This window comes from Centroberyx gerrardi, chromosome 3 (genome assembly GCF_048128805.1).
Source record: "Centroberyx gerrardi isolate f3 chromosome 3, fCenGer3.hap1.cur.20231027, whole genome shotgun sequence".
Taxonomy (NCBI): Eukaryota; Metazoa; Chordata; class Actinopteri; order Beryciformes; family Berycidae; genus Centroberyx; species Centroberyx gerrardi.
The window spans coordinates 24977578-25001703 of record NC_135999.1 but is presented as its reverse complement, the minus strand read 5'-3'; the positions used below and the strand labels follow the sequence as shown (position 1 = coordinate 25001703).

Sequence of the window (24126 nt, the reverse complement as noted above, 5' to 3'; positions counted from 1 at the left end):
AGCAGTTTTTTTTCTCTCGCTACAGTAGGTTATTGCGTTCATGTCTCGACAAGCTTGAAATGTCCAGTTTCACAAACATGAGTATATAACAATAAGGAACACGGTGGTTCGATTGGAATGAGATATTTAAGGCATGTCGTTTAAAAACCTGACATTCACATTTGGACTGTCGCCTGAGTGGTTTGGGCCTGTGAATCCACAACACTGGACACATCTGAACTAGGCTGTATAATTGGGCAGAGCGTGTTAATTCACTCAGTCCAATTATACATCCAATTCTATATTTCAAGATGTGTCCCAAATTCTAATTTGTTTTTGTGCTGGAGGTTAGGAAAAATTAAAACCATATTAAAACTCCCAAATGAAAATACAAACGGGTTTTCCTAGATGGAGAAAATGCATCATCCTCATTCATAAGTGTATTGCAACCATGATCAGAAGACAGCAAGATTTTTTTTATGTTCTCAAAAGCAAAAACACAGGGACACTAAGACAAATAGTACATCCCATAAGTGACGGGTCCGCTGAACAGTCCCGGGACCGGCAGGCTGGGCCTCGGGAAGGCGTTTGGTCCCCACGTCGGAGAGCCCATGTGCGCTCCGAGGGGGAACGGCAGAGCGAAGGCGGGCAGCACGGGCTTGGAGGCCAGTTTAAACTTTTCCAGCTCGGCCTCCTGCAGTCTCTTGGCTTTGGCTCTCCTGTTTTGGAACCATATTTTGACCTGAGTCTCCGTCAGGTTGAGAGAGTTGGAGAACTCGGCTCTCTCGGCGATGGAGAGGTACTGCTTCTGCCGAAACTTGCGCTCCAGCGCCAGCAGCTGGGAGGTAGTGAAGGGCGTCCGAGGTTTCCTGTTGTTTTTGTGTTTCCTTAAAGTACACGCAGTTGGACTTGTGCTCCCTATGGGGGATAGACAACAAAGAAAAAAAAATGTTTAGGTTAGATTAGATGAAACTTTAATGATCATCATGGGAAATGTGGGTCGTCACAGAAGGATAGAATAGGATATAAATAGGCCTGAACTAGAGAAATAGAGAGTACTGAAGATTATAAAGCAGTAGCCTAATTACAATAACCGAACATAATGAATATAATACAGCAAATAAAGATACAGCGTCTTTGTTTACAAATGAAGCGGATGTGCAAGTGTGCATCACTGGCTGTTCAGACGTGCAAGGCAAACACATTATCTTCCACAGATGTACAGATGGAAATAATATACCCAGAACCTTTAGATGTGCATCGTATCATCCTCAAACATATACAGACGAAGGTAACAAATGTAATGAGGGCGAATGTTTTTCTTTTACATATTCCGAAATGTAAGAAAGAACAAATTGGCAAAGACGCCCTATGCGGCCAAATATGCGATTTACACGCACTTTGGCAGAGAACAATACAGTATTATCACTGTATAATAGCATTGCCATAATACATTTGTAGTATTTGTAAAAGATTAGTGAAAGGCAAAACGCAGGGAAGGTATTTACGCACAGTCTGTGGAGCCACAGCACAATGTTGCTTTGACGCAACAAGGGGAAACAACATAAGCGGTTTATCTTGTGCAGCTGCAATAACAATAAATATTCTCTGTGGTCGCGATTATTCACACTAGACATGATGAGTGAATGCTATTTCCTTTGTTTGGCTGTTTGTTGAGTAAAACTCTCCGGAGCCGTGCGAGCTGCAGAGGGACGGACTTACGAGGAGGAGTAGAAAAGGAGGACGTCTGGAACCAAGTGCTCTGATCTTTCTCACAAAACTGCGGACTGTCGTCGCTCGGACTACTGGAAACACTCTGCGAGCTCTCCGCGGAAACCTTCCTCTCCGCGTAAAAAGTCCTTGGAGAGAACTGTGCGCCTTGCGCCGCCGCGGGCTTCGGCAGGGCCAGACCTAAATCTGTGGGAGAGTAAGAAGTCCGACAGGTGGTCTTCTTGGAAATCAGCGACTCAACGCTGAACGGAAGGCTGCTCCGCGGTTTGTATCCTTTCTCGGTTGTCATATCTTTAGGCTGGAGTTCCTCGCCCTCCGTGTCCGTCTCCTCCTTTTGATGAACTTGTTTGGCGTCTTGGGACGGCGACCCCTGTATAGGATTCATCATTATACAAGGGGATGGGGCCATGCACCTCCGTCTGGCCCGTTCAGCGGAATGGAGTCGGTGAGGTGTACTATAGTGTCCAATGCGTCTCCGCGCTGTCAGCGGTGCCCAGTAGCTTTACGCACTAGACGGGGTCGTCTATAAAAGGACAGGGGCTGTTCCCCCTCCCCGGCCCGACCAATCAGCTCGTCAAGCTGGCCTCATGACGTCTCCGACCCTGGTGTTGATTGGCTCACTGCCTTCCAAGGGGACATCAAGAGGCCTTTGAAAGGAAGGAGAAGTTAATCATACAGACCCCATGCGGCGCGGGGCTATTGATGGCTCACACAAAGTAGACCAATTTTAGCGCAATTAACCAGTGGGGAGGACTCTCTTGACCATTTACATCCATTAGCCGGGTTTCTCTTTGGTACCATTCGTTGAATTACTACCACCGTAAAGCTGGATAGAAACGAAAGAATGACAGTCAAAATCAGAATAACACTTTTATCAAACAGCCATATGCTGTCTTTTTTGGGGAAAGCCTGGCTCTAATATGTCTATTCCACAGACTAAGAGACCCGCCAGATGTAGCATGGAAAATTAGTAAGATTGAAGATTTCTATTTTAAGAAATTCATTATACATTTTATATAAATAAAAAAAACATAAGCAACGCAATAGAATTTAAAACAAAAATATATAGAAGACGTGCGCAACGAGAAAAGAAATTGATTAGGTATGACTGTTGGTCACACAGCATTACAGCAATTTAAGGCCTGTCATGGGCCCTTTTCGGCCCACAATAGCCTCAGTTGAGAAGCAACAGGCGTTTTTTTTTCTCCAGGTCAAACTATTTAATAAGCCAGACAAGTTGTGTTTTGGGAGGCGCCAGGCTCGGCAGGATCAAAAAGGAAGATACCTCAGGGAGAAAAGGCAACGGTTAACTCCACTTAACCAATTGTCCTCGAAATATTTCATAGTCCACTGCATGTAGCTGGAAGGAAGCAGGCTCTGACAGTTAACTGTTTCACGTCTAGCTTTTAAAACGGATGATGGGCGAGTTGCTTGATTTTTTGTTTTAGAAAAATAATAACACCACAATAACAATAATGACACAAACATTCTATAACCATTATGGCCTGAATGTTGTTGTTTTTTTTCTGAGAGCAGGAGAAAAAAGCAATATAGTTTAATTAAGTAAAAATAGTCTTATCTGAATTCCAACAAAGAACCATCTTTATGGGGAAAAGTCTGCAGCAGATGAAACTATTAATTATTCCACAGTAATGAATGTGGTCTGCTGTTTATGTGCTTATGAGCAATGCATGCTTGCAGACCAAGAGTATGGCCTGCTATAATGAACACAGCTCACTTTACTGACACTTCCTTGTGCGTTAGATTTCAAGTCAGTTTAGGATTACATTTTAGTACATTTGGTATTTCTTTGTAACTTAATAATTATCTCCCTGCAAGAATGTTGTCACTTTGCTAAGAGAGATGTAGACTCTTTCATGGTGTTTACAATCGACGTCTGCTTTTCTAACCTGATCCCACATTAAATACAGTCAGCGGCACAAGATGGCCTCCGCAGCATCATCAGTCCAACCCATCCCAAGACCCCACTGAGAGCATGACAGTCATCAGCAGTATCAAATACACAATTAAGAATTGGTTAAGTGAGAAGAGAAGAGGGGATGGCGCTCAGAAGATTGATCTGTCTTTATCTTAATTGGTTTAACCCAGCATTCAAGGGTTGCCAATGAGAAAATAGCTTGTGGTTGATCCAGGAACACAAGATCTCCATCTTCCCTCGCTATTTTGCTCCACAAATTACATCATCAGCCCTCTTCACACTTAAACATGCATCTTAATTGGATTAGACGATGAATAATTAACTTATTTGAATTGTGTCATTCAGGAACCATGAGGTCTTTTATGACCCTGTGTCATAACATATGACTGTCATGTAACTCAAATACTTGAAATGGGCTCAATTTTAAGGAATTGTTGATTGCCTTTTTCCAGGAAACAACAGCAGACAAAAGCTTGTTTTATTGACAAAAAGCTTTCTTGAGCTCACTGATGGCCAGCTTCTTGAAAACCCCCAGGTGCGGAGAACAGTTTACCCCTCGCCCAGGTAAGAAGCACAACTTTGGTTGATCATTCGGCTTGAGTAGATCCTGATGTTGAGTTGGCTCCTTCATTTCCTATCTGACAAACTAACTCTCTGTCTCCTCGCACACCAGGGCCTCTCGTCACCCAGCTGGTTTGGGTTTAAACCCCAGCGACCGTGTTCCCCTCGCTCTATCTAATCTCCGTAGTGTCGTGCAAGGAGGGGATGAGAGTCAAGCCGTCGAGCGCACAGACTCATACGGAGATTCATCCGATACAGGTACACCCAGAGATAAATCTACACAAGAAGTACAGTCGCCTCTCCTCCCCTGGTGTTTTGTCCAGTGTATTTAGCTTTTGGCCCCCTCTCCCCTACCCCAAAAGACATTTCTGTAACAGCATGCAGGCGAGTGAACTGTGTCAGAAGTTGTTACTGAGTTTGAAAGCAGATCTGTCCTTCAAGGCCGGCGTGAGCTCGATGGGAAGCACTTTCCCCTTAGTTGGCACCGCAAATGAAAACTTTTTCACATGTATGTACGGGGGCCATTTCCAATACTCTCATGCTTCCATGAAACCACTTAAGCCAGTTCATAAAGCGCAAGGGCCGAGGTGAGGCACGATAAGCCATGTGAGAAAACAAAGCGAGACTCACTTTATATGCTTTTTAAACGAGCGACGCGTGACACACGTTTCACCAGAGCCCCAAAAAATGTGATTTTAGTACATTTTGGAATCATCATATGCATACGAGACTCAGAATAGGGATGGGACGATATATCTAAATTCAATATATCGGCATACAAAAATGTGACAATACGTATGGTGGGGCAGAAAAATGAATCGTGATATTAGCTCCATTTTATTCTACTGTAGTAATCAGAAATGAGACAGCTTGCCCATCACAATTTCACAAGCTCTCCATCCAAATTATATCATTTGCACTTTGTAATGACATTTTTAAATTGTTGTTTACATTCTAGCGAGCCAATGCCATCGCTAGAAAGATTTGTGGCTCAGAAATAAACATAATTCTGCGCAGTCAGACTTTGTTGTCGTTGAACTTTTATTTATTACGTCGTATCGTGGTTGTATCAAATCATGAACCCCATATCGCGCATCGAATCGTATCATGACATAAGCATATCGTCCCATCCCTAACTCAGAGTGATCCAATCCATTTCTAAATGAATCGAGCCAGTTCTCCTCCGGTGATGGTGTGTTACCAACGGATGAACCCCGACTCCGTGTGAGTCCAGGTGAGCTGAGGCTGTCTAAAACCAACAATGTGTGAATTCCCTGCTGTAGCGAGGCCCTCCGACAAACAAACAGATCATTTAGAAGAGTGAGGGAGTCGAGGAACCCAATACCTGTGAGATGTGTTGACAGTGGCACAAAGAGCTGTAGGTACGGGCCTGGAGGAGATGGACACTTTTGCTGACATGACAGAAAGTAGACGGGGGCCGAGTGAGCGCCGTCCTCAGCAGCATCTCTCACTTCTCATGTCTGAAACCGGCAGGCGGAGACCGGAATATTCTGCTAAATTTGCCCAAAGTCTGAGTGATTAGATGTTAGGCAGTGATGTAAGAAACGGTGAACCAGAACCAAACACCTAGGGGGGAAATTCAGAGTTCACATTGCCATGAAAGCAAGAGGTAACTATCTACTTTTCCATGTAATCATGTAAATTTGTCTCTATTTGAATTTTTTCTGCCTCACTCTACATCTCTGGGCTTATTTGCCTCGCTCACATAAGGTGACCAGCACGGCACTCTCCATTTAAGAGCAGTTTAAATAGCAGTGCCTCGGGTTGCACAGCGCTGTGGAAAATATCTTGACCTTTCATTTGACTTAACAAGTTGATCCAATCCACATCAGACCAGCTTCAGTCCTGCAGTTAAACGCTAGTTTAGCATTTTCTGCCAAAGCCACTTCCTCTTGTGGCATCAGAGCGCCCTGTATTTGAATGCAGGATAATGAGAGAAATATTCTTGCTGTGCTGAAGTGAAGGAGGCAAATGGCCTTCATCATAGCTTCTTTTCAGACTATAAAAAAGCAATCAGGGTATGGAGTGTGCTCCGGTGTTACAGCTGCCATTTTTGACTCAAACTTAAACACATTATTGATTTCATGATTGATTCCATTAGAATTTGAATTGAAATTGAAATGAATGTTTGGTCAAATGAGGGGCAATACTGTGTTGCACATACTGATGGTTATGTTTTTAAGTAACATCAGCATTGTCCTTTACATAACGCTGTTTCTCACTCCAGCATTTACAAAAACAGATGCTTTTGTTGAGCCTTGAGAGGGTTTCTCCTGAACTCTGCTGCCAATAGAGAAAAACCGCAAGAGGTGACAATGCAATTGGCAATTTTGTCTGGCCTGCCTTTGGCCATAGAAATCAGCATTCTTGAGGAAAGTCTAGAGACAATGCGAGTGGGCGAGTTAGGTTGAGGACTGGGGACGAGGAAGTTTGTGTGGCTGCTCTGTGGTCTCATTCACAAACCGAAGAATGTCGCCACAATCTCATACACTCTTAGCAGCCAAAGTTGTGATGCAGTATATTTGAGAAAAACCTAGGCAGCAGCATCAATTTTCTCTTTTACTGTTGGCTTGAAATCCAAGTGAGGCCAAAACCAGTAACTATTGTATAAATTACAGCAATTTGGTATATATTATATGAAATGTTCTTTTTCACATCATAAAAATGTATTGGCTGAAATATGGAGTGTGAGGAAAGGATATAATAAAATGTGTTGCAACCAATTTTCTTCTTTTAGTTTCTTTTCATCATCAAATTTAATGAGATTGTAAGTGAGATTATCCGTTATGAATTCATTCACACAATCTGGTTCCACTAAATGACAGATAATGTAAATATTTCCAGCCACATTGTTCTATGATTATGAAAAGGAAATCGAAATAATAATCCTAATATAGCATATTGTTTTATGTTTTTCACACCAGTAAAAACAATAACTGATGAAATTGGCACATTATGTAAAAAATTCCCCTACTAAAATGAAAAATGACATGACACTAATTCTCTCACTGACTTGCTTGTGCACTTCCTCAAAAATGAGTTTTCCCACCAGATCCTGAACTCACATGTCTGAATGTGTGAAATAGGAAGTATTGTTGTTTTTTGAGAATTGGTTCCAGTTAAATATATATTATATAGCACAGCTCTTTCATAAAATTCAACATTGAAAGATTCACTGAATAGATTTACTGGCAGTAACTGATACATTTTTTGGGCTGGTCGATCAAATTTATGTTTTTCCATTCTTTCCTTTTGAGATATAGTTACATTTAAATTTGTGCATACCTTATATAGTATGTGATTTTAATTCCGTTTTTGCATACATTATTTGTATGATAGCAACTTTGTTTGTCATTGATGCTGCTTTCTCAGCCAGTCTCCTCTTTTTTTTTTTTTATCTCAATTGGAAGACTTGGTTATATAAAGGTTAAATAAATCAACAAAAAATAAGAAAATGTTTTACAAAGCCATGTTGAAGTCAAAGTGTGTGAGTGCACTGTAGATCCAAATCAGGCAATGCTTGTCTGATAGTAATAATGTTATTGCAGGCAATAAAAGTCAGAACAAATGTGTGTGTTTGAATGTCCCGAGATTACAATTTCAAAGTCCTCCCCGTGAAAAGTCGAACAATGGAATGGGTGGGAAGTTAGAAAAGCGGGGTCCCTTTCAAACAAACAAGCATGGGTTTATGCTGAATAGGGCTGCTACCGAGCAGCCGGATTGGTTCTCAGAAGACTGAGAGGGACTGTAGGCTGTCCTCCTCCCAGCTCCTGAACGAAAGCAGTGGCTGCTGCTGTGGTAAACACAAACAATCTGATACAGCCTCACAACTTTAATTTAGCACTTTGCTCTATTCCTCTATCCCACCTTTTATCTCCTCTTTACTCCCCTTTCTTTCCCGCTGAACAGAGGGTGGACGGGAAAGTGGATGGGGGGTAAACGCTCCCCTTTTTTGTGCTATTGCTTAATGAGCCTGAAAATACAATTGCACTGTTCTGACTGTGAAGGTAGCCTGCGGGCTAGTGTAAATTAGCAGTGCGAGGAAGCCCAGAGGGCTGAGTCTTGCTGAGCGGCCAGAATAGAGAGATGCGGACAGGGGGAAAATCCTGTTAGGGCAGCGCATGTGGTGGAATCACGGTGCGTTTGGGACCTGACTGAAGCTGATAGGGCCACTTGTTGCCGCGGCGAACCCTGTTGCTTCAGATCCATGGCAATCTCAACGCTGATGTGTGAGATTTATTGAGACTGAACCACAGCCATGCGTGTAGTTCTTGGCATCCATTAGAGATGTCAGTTGTTTGTCACATTTCGAACCCATAATTTCAGTCTGTCCCACACAATGGCTCTTTTGAGCCGCTACTACAATCATCATTCAATTTAATTTTCTATTCTTCTGTAGATTCCAAGGCAAGGGAGCAGAGGCAAAAGTCTCCCACACTGCATATGTCCTCCTATGAGCTCAGGCTGCTCTTTTGACCGCTCCGCTAGGCATCTGCTGCCCATAGCCTGCCTATATCTGCATTCTAATGCACATATCCTGCTGGGATGTTAACTTTAGGCCCTCAGTAATTGATGGCTTCCACACTTCAGCCGAGTCCCCCCTTAATCCTTCTCCCTGCCGATTGTTGGTATATCTCTGTGGTTTGGGGGTCTTTCAGTCAACCATTGTTCTTTTATGGAGGAATTATAATAGACTGAAGGAGAGAGAAAAGAGAGAAAGAGAGGGGGGCGAGAGGGGAGGGGATAAAAAAGAGAGTCGCTGCTGATATTTAGTGAACTCCAAAGGGGGAGTTTTCATTCTCATTCTGCAAGTTTGGCACATGCCTTCTGTTACTAAGTGGCAGTGCATTGAAAGAGGGCCTTGCATTTCCCATTCTGCGGCTCTGCTAGGTGCCTAGACTTACAACCCTGGCAGCTGTTGGGCCTTCTATGCGGCTATAGACTCCTCTCCACAGGTGAGCTCCCCTACCCAACTCCCAGTCTCCACTTCACTCAATAGGGCCTTTTTCAAGTCTTTTATCGGAGGGGGGGAGGCTGACTTTCTATGTGCCACTCACAGAATGGCAATGGTTCTCAAGATTGCAATCAGTGTTTTTCACTGTATTACACATGCAGCTTCATACTTTGAGTTCAGCACCGTAATGATTTGGATTTCAGCGTCACACACTCTAGGTCTCCAGCCCACATGGACATAAGACATTCACCCATCATTTTGCAGTTTGTGTATAATGAGCATATTTCTAAACAAACCCAGGTATCATAGAAACAAAGAGTGATGCTGTGTTTATCAGATATGCCACAGAGAATCCACCTTTTCTAAAGCACAGCACACAGCTTTCATAATCATAAAATCAAAAAAAATCAACAGAGATGGAGGTAATTTTGCAATACAACACATTTCTCAACTCATCATCTGAAGAACAATAAAATATAAACGAATTTCATTTTCAATTTCTCCCAAATCACATAACCATAATACTGTGTTAAGTATACTGTATGTGATTTGCTTGCCAAAGTGGCCAGTAATTGGATTAGGCATATCAGAGGCTTACAGTTCATTTAATGCCACTACTACTTTAAAAGCCATCAAAATGGCTGGACTCCTCCAGTAAACCGATCTGAACCATGTTGTTGTTTTGGTTTTGGCAGGCTTCAGCACTTGATGACCCCCTTCCTTTTTTCTCCTGAATTCAGTGGCAGGACATTCTCTTTTTTTCCTTCTTCTTCTTCTTCTATTTTTTTTTCTTCTGTGATGCGAGCTGTTACATATTACTCCTGAGGTGTGGTGCCTCTTCCCTCAAAGGCCTCCACTGTTTCCCCCAAACTGCTGCCAAGCTGGGCTATCTATTCATTTGGTTACTTAAGTGTAATTGCTCCCCTTTGAAGCCTCAGAGAGGCAAATCATTTGCTTTGGCCCCGGGGCAGTAATGGTCACCGAGCCAGCGACCCCCTCCCGGTCCGAGAGCGTCGGAGAGCCCGCGAGAGGCCAGCTCCCATACGGAGAAGAAATAATACGGCCAGGGCCGCTCAATTTCACCTCCCTTTTCATCCCATTCTTTGAAAACTTTTTATTAACAACAGCTTTCTCTCTCATACCGGGGCGCCAGGAGAGGGGAGGAGAGGAGGCAGAGAGGAGGAGGAAGAGGAGGGGGGGTGTTTGGGGGAGGAGGGGGGTGGGGGGGGGACATGAGAGGATATCGACGGAGGAGGTGGGGAGGTGGGGGGGGCGGGGGGGGGGGGGGGGGGGGGGGGGGGGGGGGCTGTCCCCCTGTAGATGTCTGCCGGATTCTCACACACACGCAAATGCACAACACAGCCCCACACACACACTAAAGCATGTCCACACATACACACACACGCACACATACACACACGCACATACACACACACACGCACATACACACATCATCAATAGTGACAGGTCAAGGAGGCATTGAGAAAACAGCCGCCCCCTTGCCTCTCCCCCATGGTTCACACTGCTAAACAGGGACTCATGTTTCATATGCCACAGGCCTCAGCGCTCACACACACACACACACACACACACATACAGGGATTCCAGCTTTACTGTGTGAACATGCGATTTTGTGTGTGTGTGTGTGTATGTATGTGTATGCATGTGTGCGTGCATGTGGGCCCATGTTCTTGTATATACGTACATCTGTATACACACGTAACTTATTGCATCTATGAGAATACATTTTGATTCAATGCCCGAATGCCCTCCTTCAACCTATGACAGTCCGGGGGAATATACAGCAACATAGTACACAAAGAGCCCATTTAACATGGAAAATTACTCCGCCACTTACTGTAATTGTCACAATTCTAAGCACATTGACATTGTAATCTCATAATAAGGTAATGGGGGCTGAAACTGCGTACAGGAGTGCGATTAGAAGGGTGTAATTCAGAAAAAGGGGTTAAAATGTCAGGGGATACCATTCTCTTGTCCAGACAGAGGGCTTCTATATCACATGCTGCACTTTAGGGGGGGCATTGATGAGACCCACTAAATAGAAATATGACACAACTGCTCTTTAAGGCATGAGTCACCATTCTCTTCTGCACTAGGATACTTCTATAGTGTGCCATCGCTTGGAGGGCATTGCTGAAAGTCACTTTTTTTAGACAAAGCGACAACTTTTTAAATAGCACAGCTCCTCTCTAAGGCAGGAGTCACCATGCTTCAAACAGAACAGTCTAGTGTCCCATACCTTCGGAGGCCAATGATGAAACCCACTTTAAAAAAAAGAAAACACACGATAGCTTCTAAGTAGCACAACTTATCTTTAAGACACCGTGGAGCCAAATCGATGTGGACGGGCGTCCATAAAAAGCCAACCTGGTTATGAATGCTGCGTTTTACTTGTATCATTTTGACTTTGAGGTTTTTAAGAGAGAAGCATTCCCCGCAGTCAAGCCAGATGGTAACAATTCTTAGACATATTACGAGCTGCTCTCTGCCAAATAGCATACCTTTGGGCTATGTTTTCAGTGGGCTATAAAAGCCAATAATGTAATTTTGATCTATTTTATCAGATATCACCCGGTCCGGCTCCATTTATATAAGACACGGTTTTAAAACAGGGCAGGAATTTTTCTTTTTTTTTTTCTATTTCTCTTTTCACTCCATAAGCGCACGATTTTCAATATCTGACCTGCTGCGCTCCCTTTGCTTGTTTGACTTTCCCGTTTGGACTCGAATGTGGAACGGGCCAAGACAGTGAGGTTAGCTTCCACACTGTCTGGCACATGGCACTGGGTACGTAAAAATACACTTTACTATAAGTGTGTGGTTGTCCGCAGAGTGACTTGTGCGTCTCGGTGCAGAGAACGGGGGATTCTTTGTGGAGGCACTTAAAAAGCTCGACCTTGACATGTCTTAATGTAAAGATGACACAGTAGCAAGCTATCCCAGCACCGCACCACACTTCCCCAGCGGTCTGCCATCAGCCCAGTGACTCACCGCTGACCTCGCAGGAACTTTCCAACAACTCTTTCGACCCATTTGGGAAATCTTATGGGACTATCAGACGTTTCGGTATTCCACAGGCTGGGGTGGAACACGGCCATTTGGGATGGTATAATGCTAAACATGCCTGAACTTCAGCATGAGCTCGCATAAACAGACATACACGCACAGACACACACACACACACACACACAGACGCACGCTACAGTACAATGGAATCAGGAGATTATATGCCATCTGTGGGTATTTCTCTCCCATAATGTCCAAAGAATGTAATTGGCCCAGAAAACAACCACAACAAGGTGGGACGATCGAGGACATTAGCTCAGGTTTTCCATTGTGAAGCATGTTGTTTTCTTCTCGTCCTGAACGGATCACATACACAACTGGAGGCCTGCTGTGTGGAATTACTCGTGCTAATGGCACTACACACTTTTGTTGCAGGAAATCGGACAGCCGCGCTGTAACTGCTAAAACGGTGATTAAAAAAACCCAAATTGCATCATGATGTTGGGCAATTTAACCCCTTTAATCACAGAGAAAAAAAGGGAGAAAAAAACTCAAAGCATGAAGCAAATGGGATTATTGACCAGTTATGGGATGTGTAAACTTGTCTCATGGAGCTAGCCTGTCTGTTGGATGTCTTTGGAAAAATAAGAGTTAAAAATAACATTGCCAGATCCGAAGGTGCCTAGTAAAGTCTAATTAAAGATCACAATATTAACTCTGTAATTTGCTCGTCTGTGGGGTCATTAAGTGTCTCCCTGGCTTGGTTTAATGGGATACAAAGTGTAGTTAATGAGACAAATAGTTAGCTGTAGTTATGCCTGGCTGACTGTTGGCTGTGGACGCTGTAAAGACTAAACAAGTCATTTTGGGACGGCTTTGTACTCTGTAGGTGAGAATCATTGGCTGAATGGCGTGCATTATGTGTGTTTTAGATGAGTTTGTTAAGTTAATGCCTTTGTTGCAGAGAAAGTGAAAAGTTTACTGAAGGTGTTTTAAAAATGGAACTACGGTGGACTTTATAAAGAGCTGAGTATCAGTATGAATACAAGTGATGGAGAGGAAGGGATGTTCTTCTTCTTCCTTGAATGCAACAAAAAGCTCCAGTATTCCACCACTTAGGTACCATTGAAAATAGCAAAAAAAAAAAAAAATCTGTGATCAAATGGTTGCACGCACCAGTTTTTAATCATATCTGACCTTTTTAAAAAATGTGGTCTTAATTTAACATCAGAGGGAGAAAAGTACAGTGTGTGTGTGTTATTTTGAGGTTTTATCTCCTTATATTCATGTCCCCTCCGAACCCGTCATTGCTTGCGGTGCTTGTTAAAAGCCATTGTCGATAACAAACAAAATTCTCCCATGATAAACTGGGTGAGACAGGGGAGCCTCACGCAGCAGACTGCACAAAACTGTCTTTGTCTCTCATCTCCAGCGGCCAGTTACAAAGCAGAACTTCCCCACGACTGAAGTCTGAGTTAACTAAACATTTTTTCTCCTTATCCCCTTCCTCTCTCTCTCTCTCTCTCTCTCTCTCTCTCTCTCTCTCTCTCTCTCTCTCTCTCTCTCTCTCTCTCTCTCTCTCTCTCTCTCTCTCTCTCTCTCTCTCTCTCTCTCTCTCTCTCTCTCTCTGAATTTGTGGTTGTGTGCAATCCTTTAACGAGCTCCATCTTTGACCTGGGTTGTATGTTTCCAGAGATGTCATGTCTTGTAAGTCAAGGAAAGACTTTAATGTCCACATGATTTAACATTAAAGGGAAGGATCCCAAAAAGGGGGCTCGGTGCCAGAGAGGTAATAATATCCCCGTAAAAAAGAAATTGTAAATGCTAAATACATCCTACAGATCATGGGAATAGATTGGGAGCAACTATGCATCAAGGTACAGCAGGCTCCTGTGTGTTGTACAACTAAAACAGAAAGTGTCTAATACACAACTGTGCCTGGTTAGCTTATCATTGTCATTAGTCTTGACCAAAATTTCTAAACTTTACTTTTTTCACTGACCTTTTATTGTACGCTTTCAGATGATTTGCTAAGGGACACTTTCACAAGTGCACAAAAGATGATGTAATGGCTGAAATGGGTTTTACTCATGCAGTTCACCAAGTCCTCCTATAAGATGAAAGCCACTATATGCTGCTTTTTGTTTACCTTCCTTAAACACCAGGATTCGTGGGTTTTCCCATGCAGCTCAGCTATTTTTCCTCTGTAAATTTGTACTGTGTATTTCCTGTTAAAAAAACATGAATTATGTCCTTAGTCTTAACTTCAGATCATGAGGATGAAAAGAAAAAAGAAGCAGAGAGCAGGAGTTTGGCTTGTGACATTCCGTAAGCGACATGCTTGCCACGGCATTGTTTGTGGTTTTTGCAGACCTGTAATCAGATTTGGGGAGGTTTGGAAGCCTACCGTCATGGTAATTCTTTAAAACCTTCAGTGTGCTCTCCAAGACAGAACGATGTCCAGTAAAAAAAAAAAAAAAAAAAAAAAAAAAAACCAAAAGAAAAAGCAATATCGAGCTTCTCTCACACATAGACCCTGCTGTGGGAATCTATTACAAAAGATCTTTTTGAAAAGGAATATGCGCCACAAAAAGAAAAAAAAAACAATTTCCATGCACCATGAAACACGGTTCTATTACAAATACAGTTGTTATGTCCTTAAATCTGTTTGTTTTGTCATATTGCTCCAGGGTTGTTTCTTTTTCAGGAAACCCTGTTCCAATTAAGCGTGATGGAACACATGTGTCCCTTATCGGGGCCAACATCTTCTACTGTTGGCCTTTGAAACGACACTGGCTCCATGGTGTAATTGGTCTTAAAAGGGGGGATTCTCCCGGGGTGCCGCTGCGTTGTGCCCGTCGGCGCGGATCAGCTGACGCCCGGCGTGTCTATAGGCTTGTTATAAGTGATCATAAGTGTTGGTGCATGTGGTAATAGCCGGGGGGATGATAGCGATCCCGGGAAACCAAGTCTCTTTCATTTGAGGCCTCTGGCACACACACACACACACACACACACACACACACTGACACTCAGGCACACAGACAGACAGACAGGCTGCTCATAGGTGTGTCATGGAATATGATCGAATTATATGTCTGTAACTCAGTGCAGGTCCATCTTTGAAGTTTTCTGAACCAAACGTAAGGAGCGGCCCTGCGGACGATGATTGTGATGACGGTGTTTGTCTTTGAGAAATGTCTTTTGATCAAAATGTTGACCGCACAATAAAAGACAAACAGGTTAAATGTGTGTGGAGCGAACCGTGTTTCTTTATATGGATGATTATGATGATGATCAAAGCAAAACATTAGGGAGCACTACACTTGTATGCTCTCTCTCTGTCTGACTCTCTCTCTCTCTCTCTCTCTCTCTCACACGGCAGTTTATGACTCAGCAGCCCTTCAGAAAGAGTCTGGTGATCTCCAAACCTCTGCCTCTGAGTTTGACTTGACATCCCACAATGGAGCTGTGTTTACTGTCATGCTCTGTTTGCGTCACGTCACAAAAACAACAATTTGCAACCCTTACGAGAACAAAAGACTTCATAATAAAAGCTTGTGACAATGAACACTTTTTCCCCCCAGAGCCTTTCGACGGAGAGGGACGAGGAGGAAAACAAAAACGTTATCCTCCTCATTCCAGAAGATAGGTTTGCTTTGCGGAGGCCATTGTGACGAAGAAAGAAAGAGCAGAACGGAAAATTGATTCCCTGCAATCATCTTCTGTCATCTTTTGTCTACACTCAGCACCGCTTTGGCCTACACTCCAATCATCTTGTTACTCTTCCTTTTGAACATATGAACTCCTTTTAACCCTTTTTGATTTTGTTTATTCTGCATGCCCTCTTTACATGTTGTGTTTATTTTTTTTGCGTGCGCTCTCCAGTGTCTTAAAAGCACAAAATTAGGAACCACAATCACTACATTGCACCGAACAACCCATCTGCCAGCTGCTCACAAACACACACATGCTTAAACTTTTTCAAAGTAATTTCTAGCTAACTGTGCAGATTTCCTAAAGAGCTCTCATAATAGCGCTGGACTTAGAATAGAGTTTTACACCGGCGGAGCGGGGAGATGCCGGCGGCTCAGAATAGCTCTGCTGGAGCCGTCAACAGGAAGAGCGTACAGCGTGACTGCAGGCCGACTGCTTAATTGGCCGTCTGCAGGAATTTCTGGTGTGGCAAACTAATTGACCCACAACTCCCTGGTGCTTTATCAACACAGGGAAATGCCACCGGGCCGATAACCAGCCAGCCTTGTAAACCAATCTATAACCAATGGCCAATTTGAAACACATGTTATTGGCTATTTTACGACAGGTCCCCTCGTCTGCTTAAGTGAGATGTTTCGGCACCGGCGGCCTTTCCAGTTTCAGACAGCACCGCTTTTTGATTGACAGTTTGACAAGTACAGAGATGGTGGAGCAGCGTTTGTATTTTGTTTGTTTGTGACATTGGGATGTTTGTTTTTCAGTGCATCAGTGTGTCTCAGTTGGGACCAGTGTTTGGAAAAGCTGCTTTAAAAAGTCGTTAGTTACTCTTTATTAAAAGTAACTCGTTACAGTACTGATTGCGTTACCTACAAAAACACGCTGTTACAATTTGGCTTGTGCTGCCCAGTGGGTTGCAGATCATTGTTTTAAAATGTAATGCAAGACTGTTGCTCTGTTTTCTAAACAGTAAGACAACCTCATTTATATCAAGTGGACTTAGATTGGATTTTTTCAGTTAACAGCATGCCATCTGCATGAGATACAGCAGGTTTTTCACTGTTTTCTACTTGTTTTCTTTAAAGTTTGTGCTAAAAAATGAAACAATATGAAAGAAATCCAAAAGTAACAACATTCTAATTTATAAAAGTAACTAATAATGGATTACAAGATTTGAAAAGCTAACACGTTAAGTTATTAGTTACCACAAAAAAGTGCTTTGAGTATTCTTTATGCGTTGAAAAGACAGAACTGAAATGTCCGATTCCCTGAACCAGACACACGAACATGCTGACCATGACGCATCCTTCTGAAGAACAAACAAACCTGGTATTCAGTAACAGACTAAACTTTCCCAATTGACTACGAAAATTATGACATAAAAACTCTGTGAGTGAGCGTGACAGGTCCTGATCAAATCCAGCTGCCAATTAACTTAATGACTGAATCTATCACATTCAATTAGAGGGAGTCTACGAGCTGTCAATCCCGCCCTTGGACCGCTGCTTAAACAAAAACACTGGCGGAGAAGGATCACTTTAGGAGGCATGTCTCTGTCTTTGTGATCCTTATCTGACGGGCCCTGCGCCGCATTTGAAGCAGTCGGCTCTGACAGGTCCCATGGATAAACCGCTGTATGAAAGGGGTCACCTCCACCTCTGGAATCCATCGTCAAACTTTCTGTCTTGCGCAACTGACAAATGGTTTCAAACAGCAATCTGGGAACTTTGGAAAGGTATTCCCCTACGTGTTGCGGGCGAGAGAGAGAGAGAGAGAGGGAGAGAAACACCGAGAGAGAGAGAGGGAGGGAGGGAGGGAGAGGGAGGGAGGGAACAAGAGAAAGGAGGGGAGTAGATCTAAGTGAGATAAATGAAGCAAAACACAACAAACAAAAGGAAGGAAAACAACTTTCCCTCAGCAGTCGCTTTCCTTCGGCAGAGAGGGCCTACTGTAATCCCCCAGAGGAGCGGCTATCTGGCAGGAGCGCGCTCCGTGGTCAGCGTCTTTAACCCCACATGATAACACTTAGCCCGGCCGTAAAGAATAGGCCCCTTTAAGTGATCCATTAGCGTCCCTATCCCCGAGAGTGGGCCCGCTGGTGTCTACTGAAACTTACCAGGAAGCCTTGAAGGAAAACAGCATGGCAGACATGCACTGAGATCAAAGACAAACCCCCCCCCCCGTCCTCCTCCCCATCCAGCCGTCTCTCTCTCTCTCTCTTTCTCTCCCTCCCTCCCTCTATCTCCTCTAAACCTCCTCCCCAGAAGCCTTTACTCTCTATCTTTGCTGATGACCCCCCCCTTTCCTCCTCCTTCTCCTCTCTTCGGTCTTTCTCCTTGAACTTCTTCCCTCTCTCCTATCGGCATCCTCCTGACTCCCTCTCTCTCTCTCTCTCTCTCTCTCTCTCTCTCTCTCCTCCTATCTCTATCTTCAAATCCTCCCCCTGTCCCCTGTCTCTCTCCTCAGGAGCCTTTTCCTCCCCCTCTCTCTCTTTTACTGCCGACATCCCCCTGTCTTTCCTCCCCCGGTGTTTTCAATTTAGTGCCGCTATGAAACAGTTCAGATTGTAACGCTATCAATTAGTCAGCGACTCCAGCACGTTTATTTAATGGGCCCGGGAGTAAGGTTCGGTGATTTACAGACTGCGAGGGAGATGTAAGGGAGAGATGTGCAGACACGGGCTGATATGGGTTTGAAGTCTGTGGGAACGGAGGCTAAATGCTGTATACCTTGAGGATTTGGTCCTGTGGTTCAGGTCCCCGCGGTAATGCGGTGAAAACTCGACTTAAGATGAAAAGGTTCGGAGAGGAAAAAGAAAAAGCATAAGAAAGAGAAAATGTTTGAGATTTTCCGGTAAACGCCTCTTTTCATGTGTATTGGATTTCAACCGCAGCCTATTTATGAAAGACAGCGTTCTTGTGAGATACTATGGAAATGCTTTTAGGCAAAAGAATAAAAACATATGATGTGTAAAAACCATTTGTATTTGTGTTTTGCTTTTAAAGAAATCCACCCTAAAACTTTAACCTTGTTAAAACACAGCTATTGGTGATATGCCTTGTATTTCTGGGTCCAGTTTGCGGTTTGATGGTGTATTTTTCTTATTTCTGTGGGTAATTGGAAAAAACGTAGACAATGTGACGTCACGTCACGACATTTACAGCAAAGCGACAATTGAGTTTAAGAGCAGAAGTATCTCTTGCTCTTACTATGCTATCATTGTTCTCTCCACCTATGCATAAAACTGAAAATACAAGTTCAGGCAAGTTCTCTGGGTGTTGTTGAAAGGCACTCTGGGAAATGTAGGAAATGACTTAAGTAGAAGTAGATTGGTTGAGGGAAAGTGGGTACACCAAAAATGTAAATACAAACTTTATCTAGGTGTACTTGATATCTAAGTGTGCTTTCCGACGGTGGATTTTTCCTTTAAGAACAGGCGAGACACTTTCATATATTTCAAGAAACATGCAGTCCATTGTATTCACATATCAGCTCATATATATGCATTTCACAGATCCAACACTTTCCTCACACACAGGTGTTACCTATTGCCATCTAGCAGACGGTAATCGTTAGCAACATAGCAGGGTGAGTGATGCTCAGCTTCTACAGAGATAGGAGATACGTCAAGAAGCTGAAGTGTATTTCTCATTAGCCTGACAGCGCAGGGAGCTCAGGGCCTTTCATTTATCACTGGATACGTAACACATGAGAGCCTTGTCCTGTCTCTAACTGGACAGACAGACTCATTCTCCAACATGTGAGCCCTTCAGGTTCCCACAAAGACCCGAGTTTATGACTGAGAGAGAGAGAGAGAGAGAGAGAGAGAAGCAGAGAGAGTGTGTGTGCATGTGTGTGTGAGTGAATGAGAGAGAGAGAGAACACTATTTTTTTTTTATTTTTAATTTTCAATATTATTATTATTATTTTTTTTATTATTTGGAGAGAGAGACAGAGCAGAGAGAGACAGAAATAGAGTGAGTGTATGTGCGTGTGAAAGAGAGAGAGAGAGACAGAGAAGGAGGAACAACAATAGAGAGAGAGAGAGGGTGTGTATGTCAGTGAGAGAGAGAGAGGGAGAGATAGATGGAGAAGGAAAGAGAGAGAGTGAGAGTGTGTGTGCGTGTGTGTGCGAGAGAGAGAGAGAGAGCACTATTTTTTTTTATTTATAATTTTCAATATTATTTTTATTTATTTTTGTATTATTTGGAGAGAGAGACAGAGCAGAGGGAGATATAAATAGAGTGAGTGTATGTGTGTGTGAAAGAGAGAGAGAGAGACAGAGGAGGAACAACAATAGAGATAGAGAGAGGGTGTGTATGTCAGTGAGAGAGAGGGAGAGATAGATGGAGAAGGAAAGAGAGAGAGAGAGACAGAGAAGGAGGAACAACAATAGAGAGAGAGAGGGTGTGTATGTCAGTGAGAGAGAGAGAGGGAGAGATAGATGGAGAAGGAAAGAGAGAGAGAGAGAGAGAGAGAGAGAGAGAGAGAAAGAGAGTGAAAAAGAGACACATAAACAGAGAGGGAGAATCCGAGACAGGAGAAAAAGAGAGAGGGAGTGTGTGTGTGTGTGTGTGTGTGTGTGTAAGAGAGAGAGAGCGAGTGAGTGAGCGAGGACCAGCCAGTCAGGGAGAAGCAGAGAAGGGCTTCGTCGGTTTGCCGGAACACGCAGCCAATGGCGTGACGCCTGTCACCGAGCCCCGCCGCGTCTCTCACTGTCTTCCTCTTAATTACCCATCATTCCCCTCGCGGCGAGGCCCCTCACAAATTACAGCACATTGTCCCCCGCCGATCGGCCTGTCATCACACGGCTCCACGTTTCAGAGCGCGGCTCATTGTGGACAGAGCAGGGCTGGGGGCCATGCAGGGAAACACACACACACACACACACACACACACACACACACACACACACACACGCCAATTACTGTGTCTCTGCATGCACACACACACAAACACACATGCAGACACACACACACTCAAACAAATGCACACACACACAAAACCATTAGTGTATATCCACATTCACACACGCATTCACACACACATACATACACACACACACACACACACACACAGACACACACACACACACACACACACACACCAATTAATGTGTATCTGCATGCACATATACACATAGACACATACGCAGACATAAACACACAAAAACATGCACACACACCTACACACAAAACAGACACACACACACACACACACACACATGTAAATGAACACACACGCCAATTAGTGTGTATCTGCACGCACACTCACATACGAATACATGCACGCACACACACAAAACCATTATTGTGTATCCACATTCACCTACACACACACCCACCCACACACACACCCACCCACACACACCCACACACACACACACACACCCACCCCACACACACACACACACACACACAGGCCTGGCCCATTAGCTCTGGTGCCAGCTGACTCTGTGACCCAGACGGCTTTCTGCCGTGTCAGCAGGGCCAAATGACAGTGCTGTGGCAGTTATACCGACACACACACACACACACACACACACGCGCACACACACACACACACACACAGTAGGGCCGAGCGCAGGGAGGGAGGGCAGGAAGAAGGGAGAAGAGGAGCGAGGGAGAGGGAGACAAAGAGTGATTGGGGCTTTCTTGACATCAACTAGTGGAGATATTAAGTCGATCCTCCTTGTTTTTGTCCACCCTCGTCCCTTTGCGTGTGTGAGTGTGTCGGACTGCAGTGTGTGTGTGTGTGTGTGTGTGTGTCTCGGTGGATAATTAGCCCTCTTCTCTGTCTGTCAGGCTGAATGACTCTGCCGCCCCCGGAGCTGAGGAGAGAAGAACTGACCCCTGTTTGTCCTGTCAGAGCAATAGCTTCAGTGTTTCAGTACGACGCTCCTCTGCACATTACTGGGACCTCATTTAGAAAAAAGAACATTTAGAACATTTAGAAAAAAGCTCCTACATGAAGGTTGTGTGTGTGTGTGTGTGTGTGTGTGTGTGTGTGTGTGTGAGAGAGAGACCAAAATGAGTTTTGATTAATGAAAAACTGAATCAACAGGTTATGTTGATTCTCAATTTTCTGTGGCATACTAAAAGTTAAAACTAATTTCTATTATCCAAGGTATGAATGCTACATGCAAAATTTTAATTCAATGAGATCTATGGCAAAAAACTCTATATATACAAAAGATATACAAATATAGAGAGTTCAGTCTGTAAAAGTATTATCAGTCAAGTCAACCCAGGACCAAAGTTACCTATGATCCAGTTAAAAGTGCAATATTTTGTTTTAATTTTGTTTTAACTTTCATTTGTAAGAGTAAATTTTACTTTTTCAAATGGTGGCTAACTCCTTTTCAAGCAAAACTCTCCATTTGTTTTGATTGGATGATGGATAGGATCAAAACATTTTTATAGTTGACGCCTCTCATTCCTGTTCCTGCCTTTAGTTTTGCCATTTTCTACCCTGAACTCACAAATACGAGCTGCCGAGGTATTCCAAGTTTCGGAGGAATGAACTGACTGTCTCTCCTCAACATACTTTTTTTCACAATTGTTCCCTCCTCCTGCTCACCTTGAGGAGTTTCCTTGACCGCACAAGTTTTTCCCACACAGACGCATTGAGAGGGATGTGTGTGGTGACACTGTCCCTCAAACTTGCCGCCATGCTGAGTGTGTTTTCCTTGACTCAGACTCTCTGCAGCTTTGTTTATCTTGCAGGGGGAATTAAAACTGCTCCGACTCCCAGTCTGCCAGGTTGTTGCATCAGCCAAAAGTAAAAACCTATTGAAAAACAAACACATAGTAAACTTTAATTGTACGCCTTTGCCTTGGGTATAAGGGCTTAAATTTTTTTACTGGTTCTCTCTCTGGTTATTACCTAAATGCAGGCAAAACGCTAATTAATAATCACTAGCATATGCGGGGCGAAGTGTGGAATTCTTTTACTGTGGCATTAGGTGTAAATGAGATTAAAAGTGCAGCAAAGGCTTTTCAGATCCTTTCCCCAACACTTTTGAACCGGCTTTACAGCTGACAGCTGAGGAAAAATTGTTTCCCTCGCGATGGACAAACACATGCATAACACCTTTTCATTTTATTGAGAATCATAAATCAATATCTCGTAAGAAAATGCTGGGTTTGTCCCGGGTAACGTCTTGAGTAATGTGTTTGTAGCGCGTTCTGCAGTGGAGATTTCATCATACAGTACTGCTAATATGACAGAAAAGTGCCATGTGCGTGAAGAATTTAGCACCCTGCAGCTCCCAAACAAATACCTCTTAATTATAAGCAATTGGCCCTCCTTCCCCCACCGACCGCTGACTGGGACACATGAAAGCGTTGGTAATTGTAAGAGTTGCTGTGTGTGTGTGTGTGTGTGTGTGTGTGTGTGTATGTGGGGGGGTAGAATGTGACGCGGCTGTAAAAAATAAAAATGGAAGGCTCTCATTGAATACAATGACTTCCTTCCTCTCTCGCTCTCTATCGCCAAGCTGGGAAGGAAAAAAAAAAAAAAAGCTCCATTTGGCATTGATTAGCAAAGACGCAAATTTGAAGGAGGGGGGACAGGAGACCACAGGGGTTACACACATGTATCTGCAGCCACGACACTGTGGGCCCCCTCTAATTTAGATGTCTAAGAATTTGCTGTATGCGCTGCCTCATGCCAGTAAGTCTCAGCCTCACTGTAAATAAATGGCACAGGGCAGAATGCAGTCTTAGTGCAGTCACCCCCATTTGTAAGCCATTAAAATATTTTCTCTGTGACATATTAATTAGGGTGTTGCAGTCGTGTCCCGTCGCCTGTACAGAAAGAGTGCGTGGTGCTGGAGTTCCTCATGCTTGGGTGTGTGTGTGTAAGTGTGTGTGTGTGTGTGTGTGTGTGTGTGTGTGTGTGTGTGTGTGTGTGTGTGTTGGGGTGGGGGGTCCATTCATTCTGCATTCTATACTGTACAGCTATATGACAAAGTCTTAGTAATTATAAGTCTTAGAAATTAAGGAAGGATTTATTTCATAAAGTGATACATCCATTTTGAAAAAGATCATCAGCCTGTAGCTAAAATCAAATATAATCATACATGCAAAAAAGTATTTAGTACATTCCTCATGCTTGGGTATGTTTGCGTGTGTGTGTGTGCGTGTGTGTGTGTTGGGGTGGGGGGGTCCATTCATTCTGCATTCTATACTGTACA

The 24126-nt window shown here is 43.6% G+C and overlaps 2 protein-coding genes across 2 annotated transcripts in view; both read right to left on the bottom strand.

Moving 5' to 3' along the window:
• Positions 1-24126, bottom strand: part of LOC139917216 (ATP synthase peripheral stalk subunit d, mitochondrial-like) — a 232760-nt gene that overhangs the window by 5822 nt on the left and 202812 nt on the right. The window lies entirely within an intron of this gene.
• LOC139917214 (homeobox protein MSH-C-like) lies at positions 488-2119 on the bottom strand. The gene is made up of 2 exons (XM_071906298.1): positions 1698-2119; positions 488-893 (listed from the first exon to the last, which is right to left on the bottom strand). The coding sequence occupies exons 1-2, from the start codon at positions 2117-2119 to the stop codon at positions 488-490; spliced, it is 828 nt and encodes a 275-aa protein (XP_071762399.1).

What these genes read in the sequence shown, in the direction of transcription:
- LOC139917214 (XM_071906298.1), bottom strand. Translation starts at nt 2,119, where the DNA reads ATGGCCCCATCCCCTTGTATAATGATGAATCCTATACAGGGGTCGCCG. An exon ending in TTTTCTACTCCTCCTCGTAA is followed by an intron (nt 894 to 1,697) that starts GTCCGTCCCTCT and finishes CCCCATAGGGAG; the next exon opens with CACAAGTCCAACTGCGTGTA.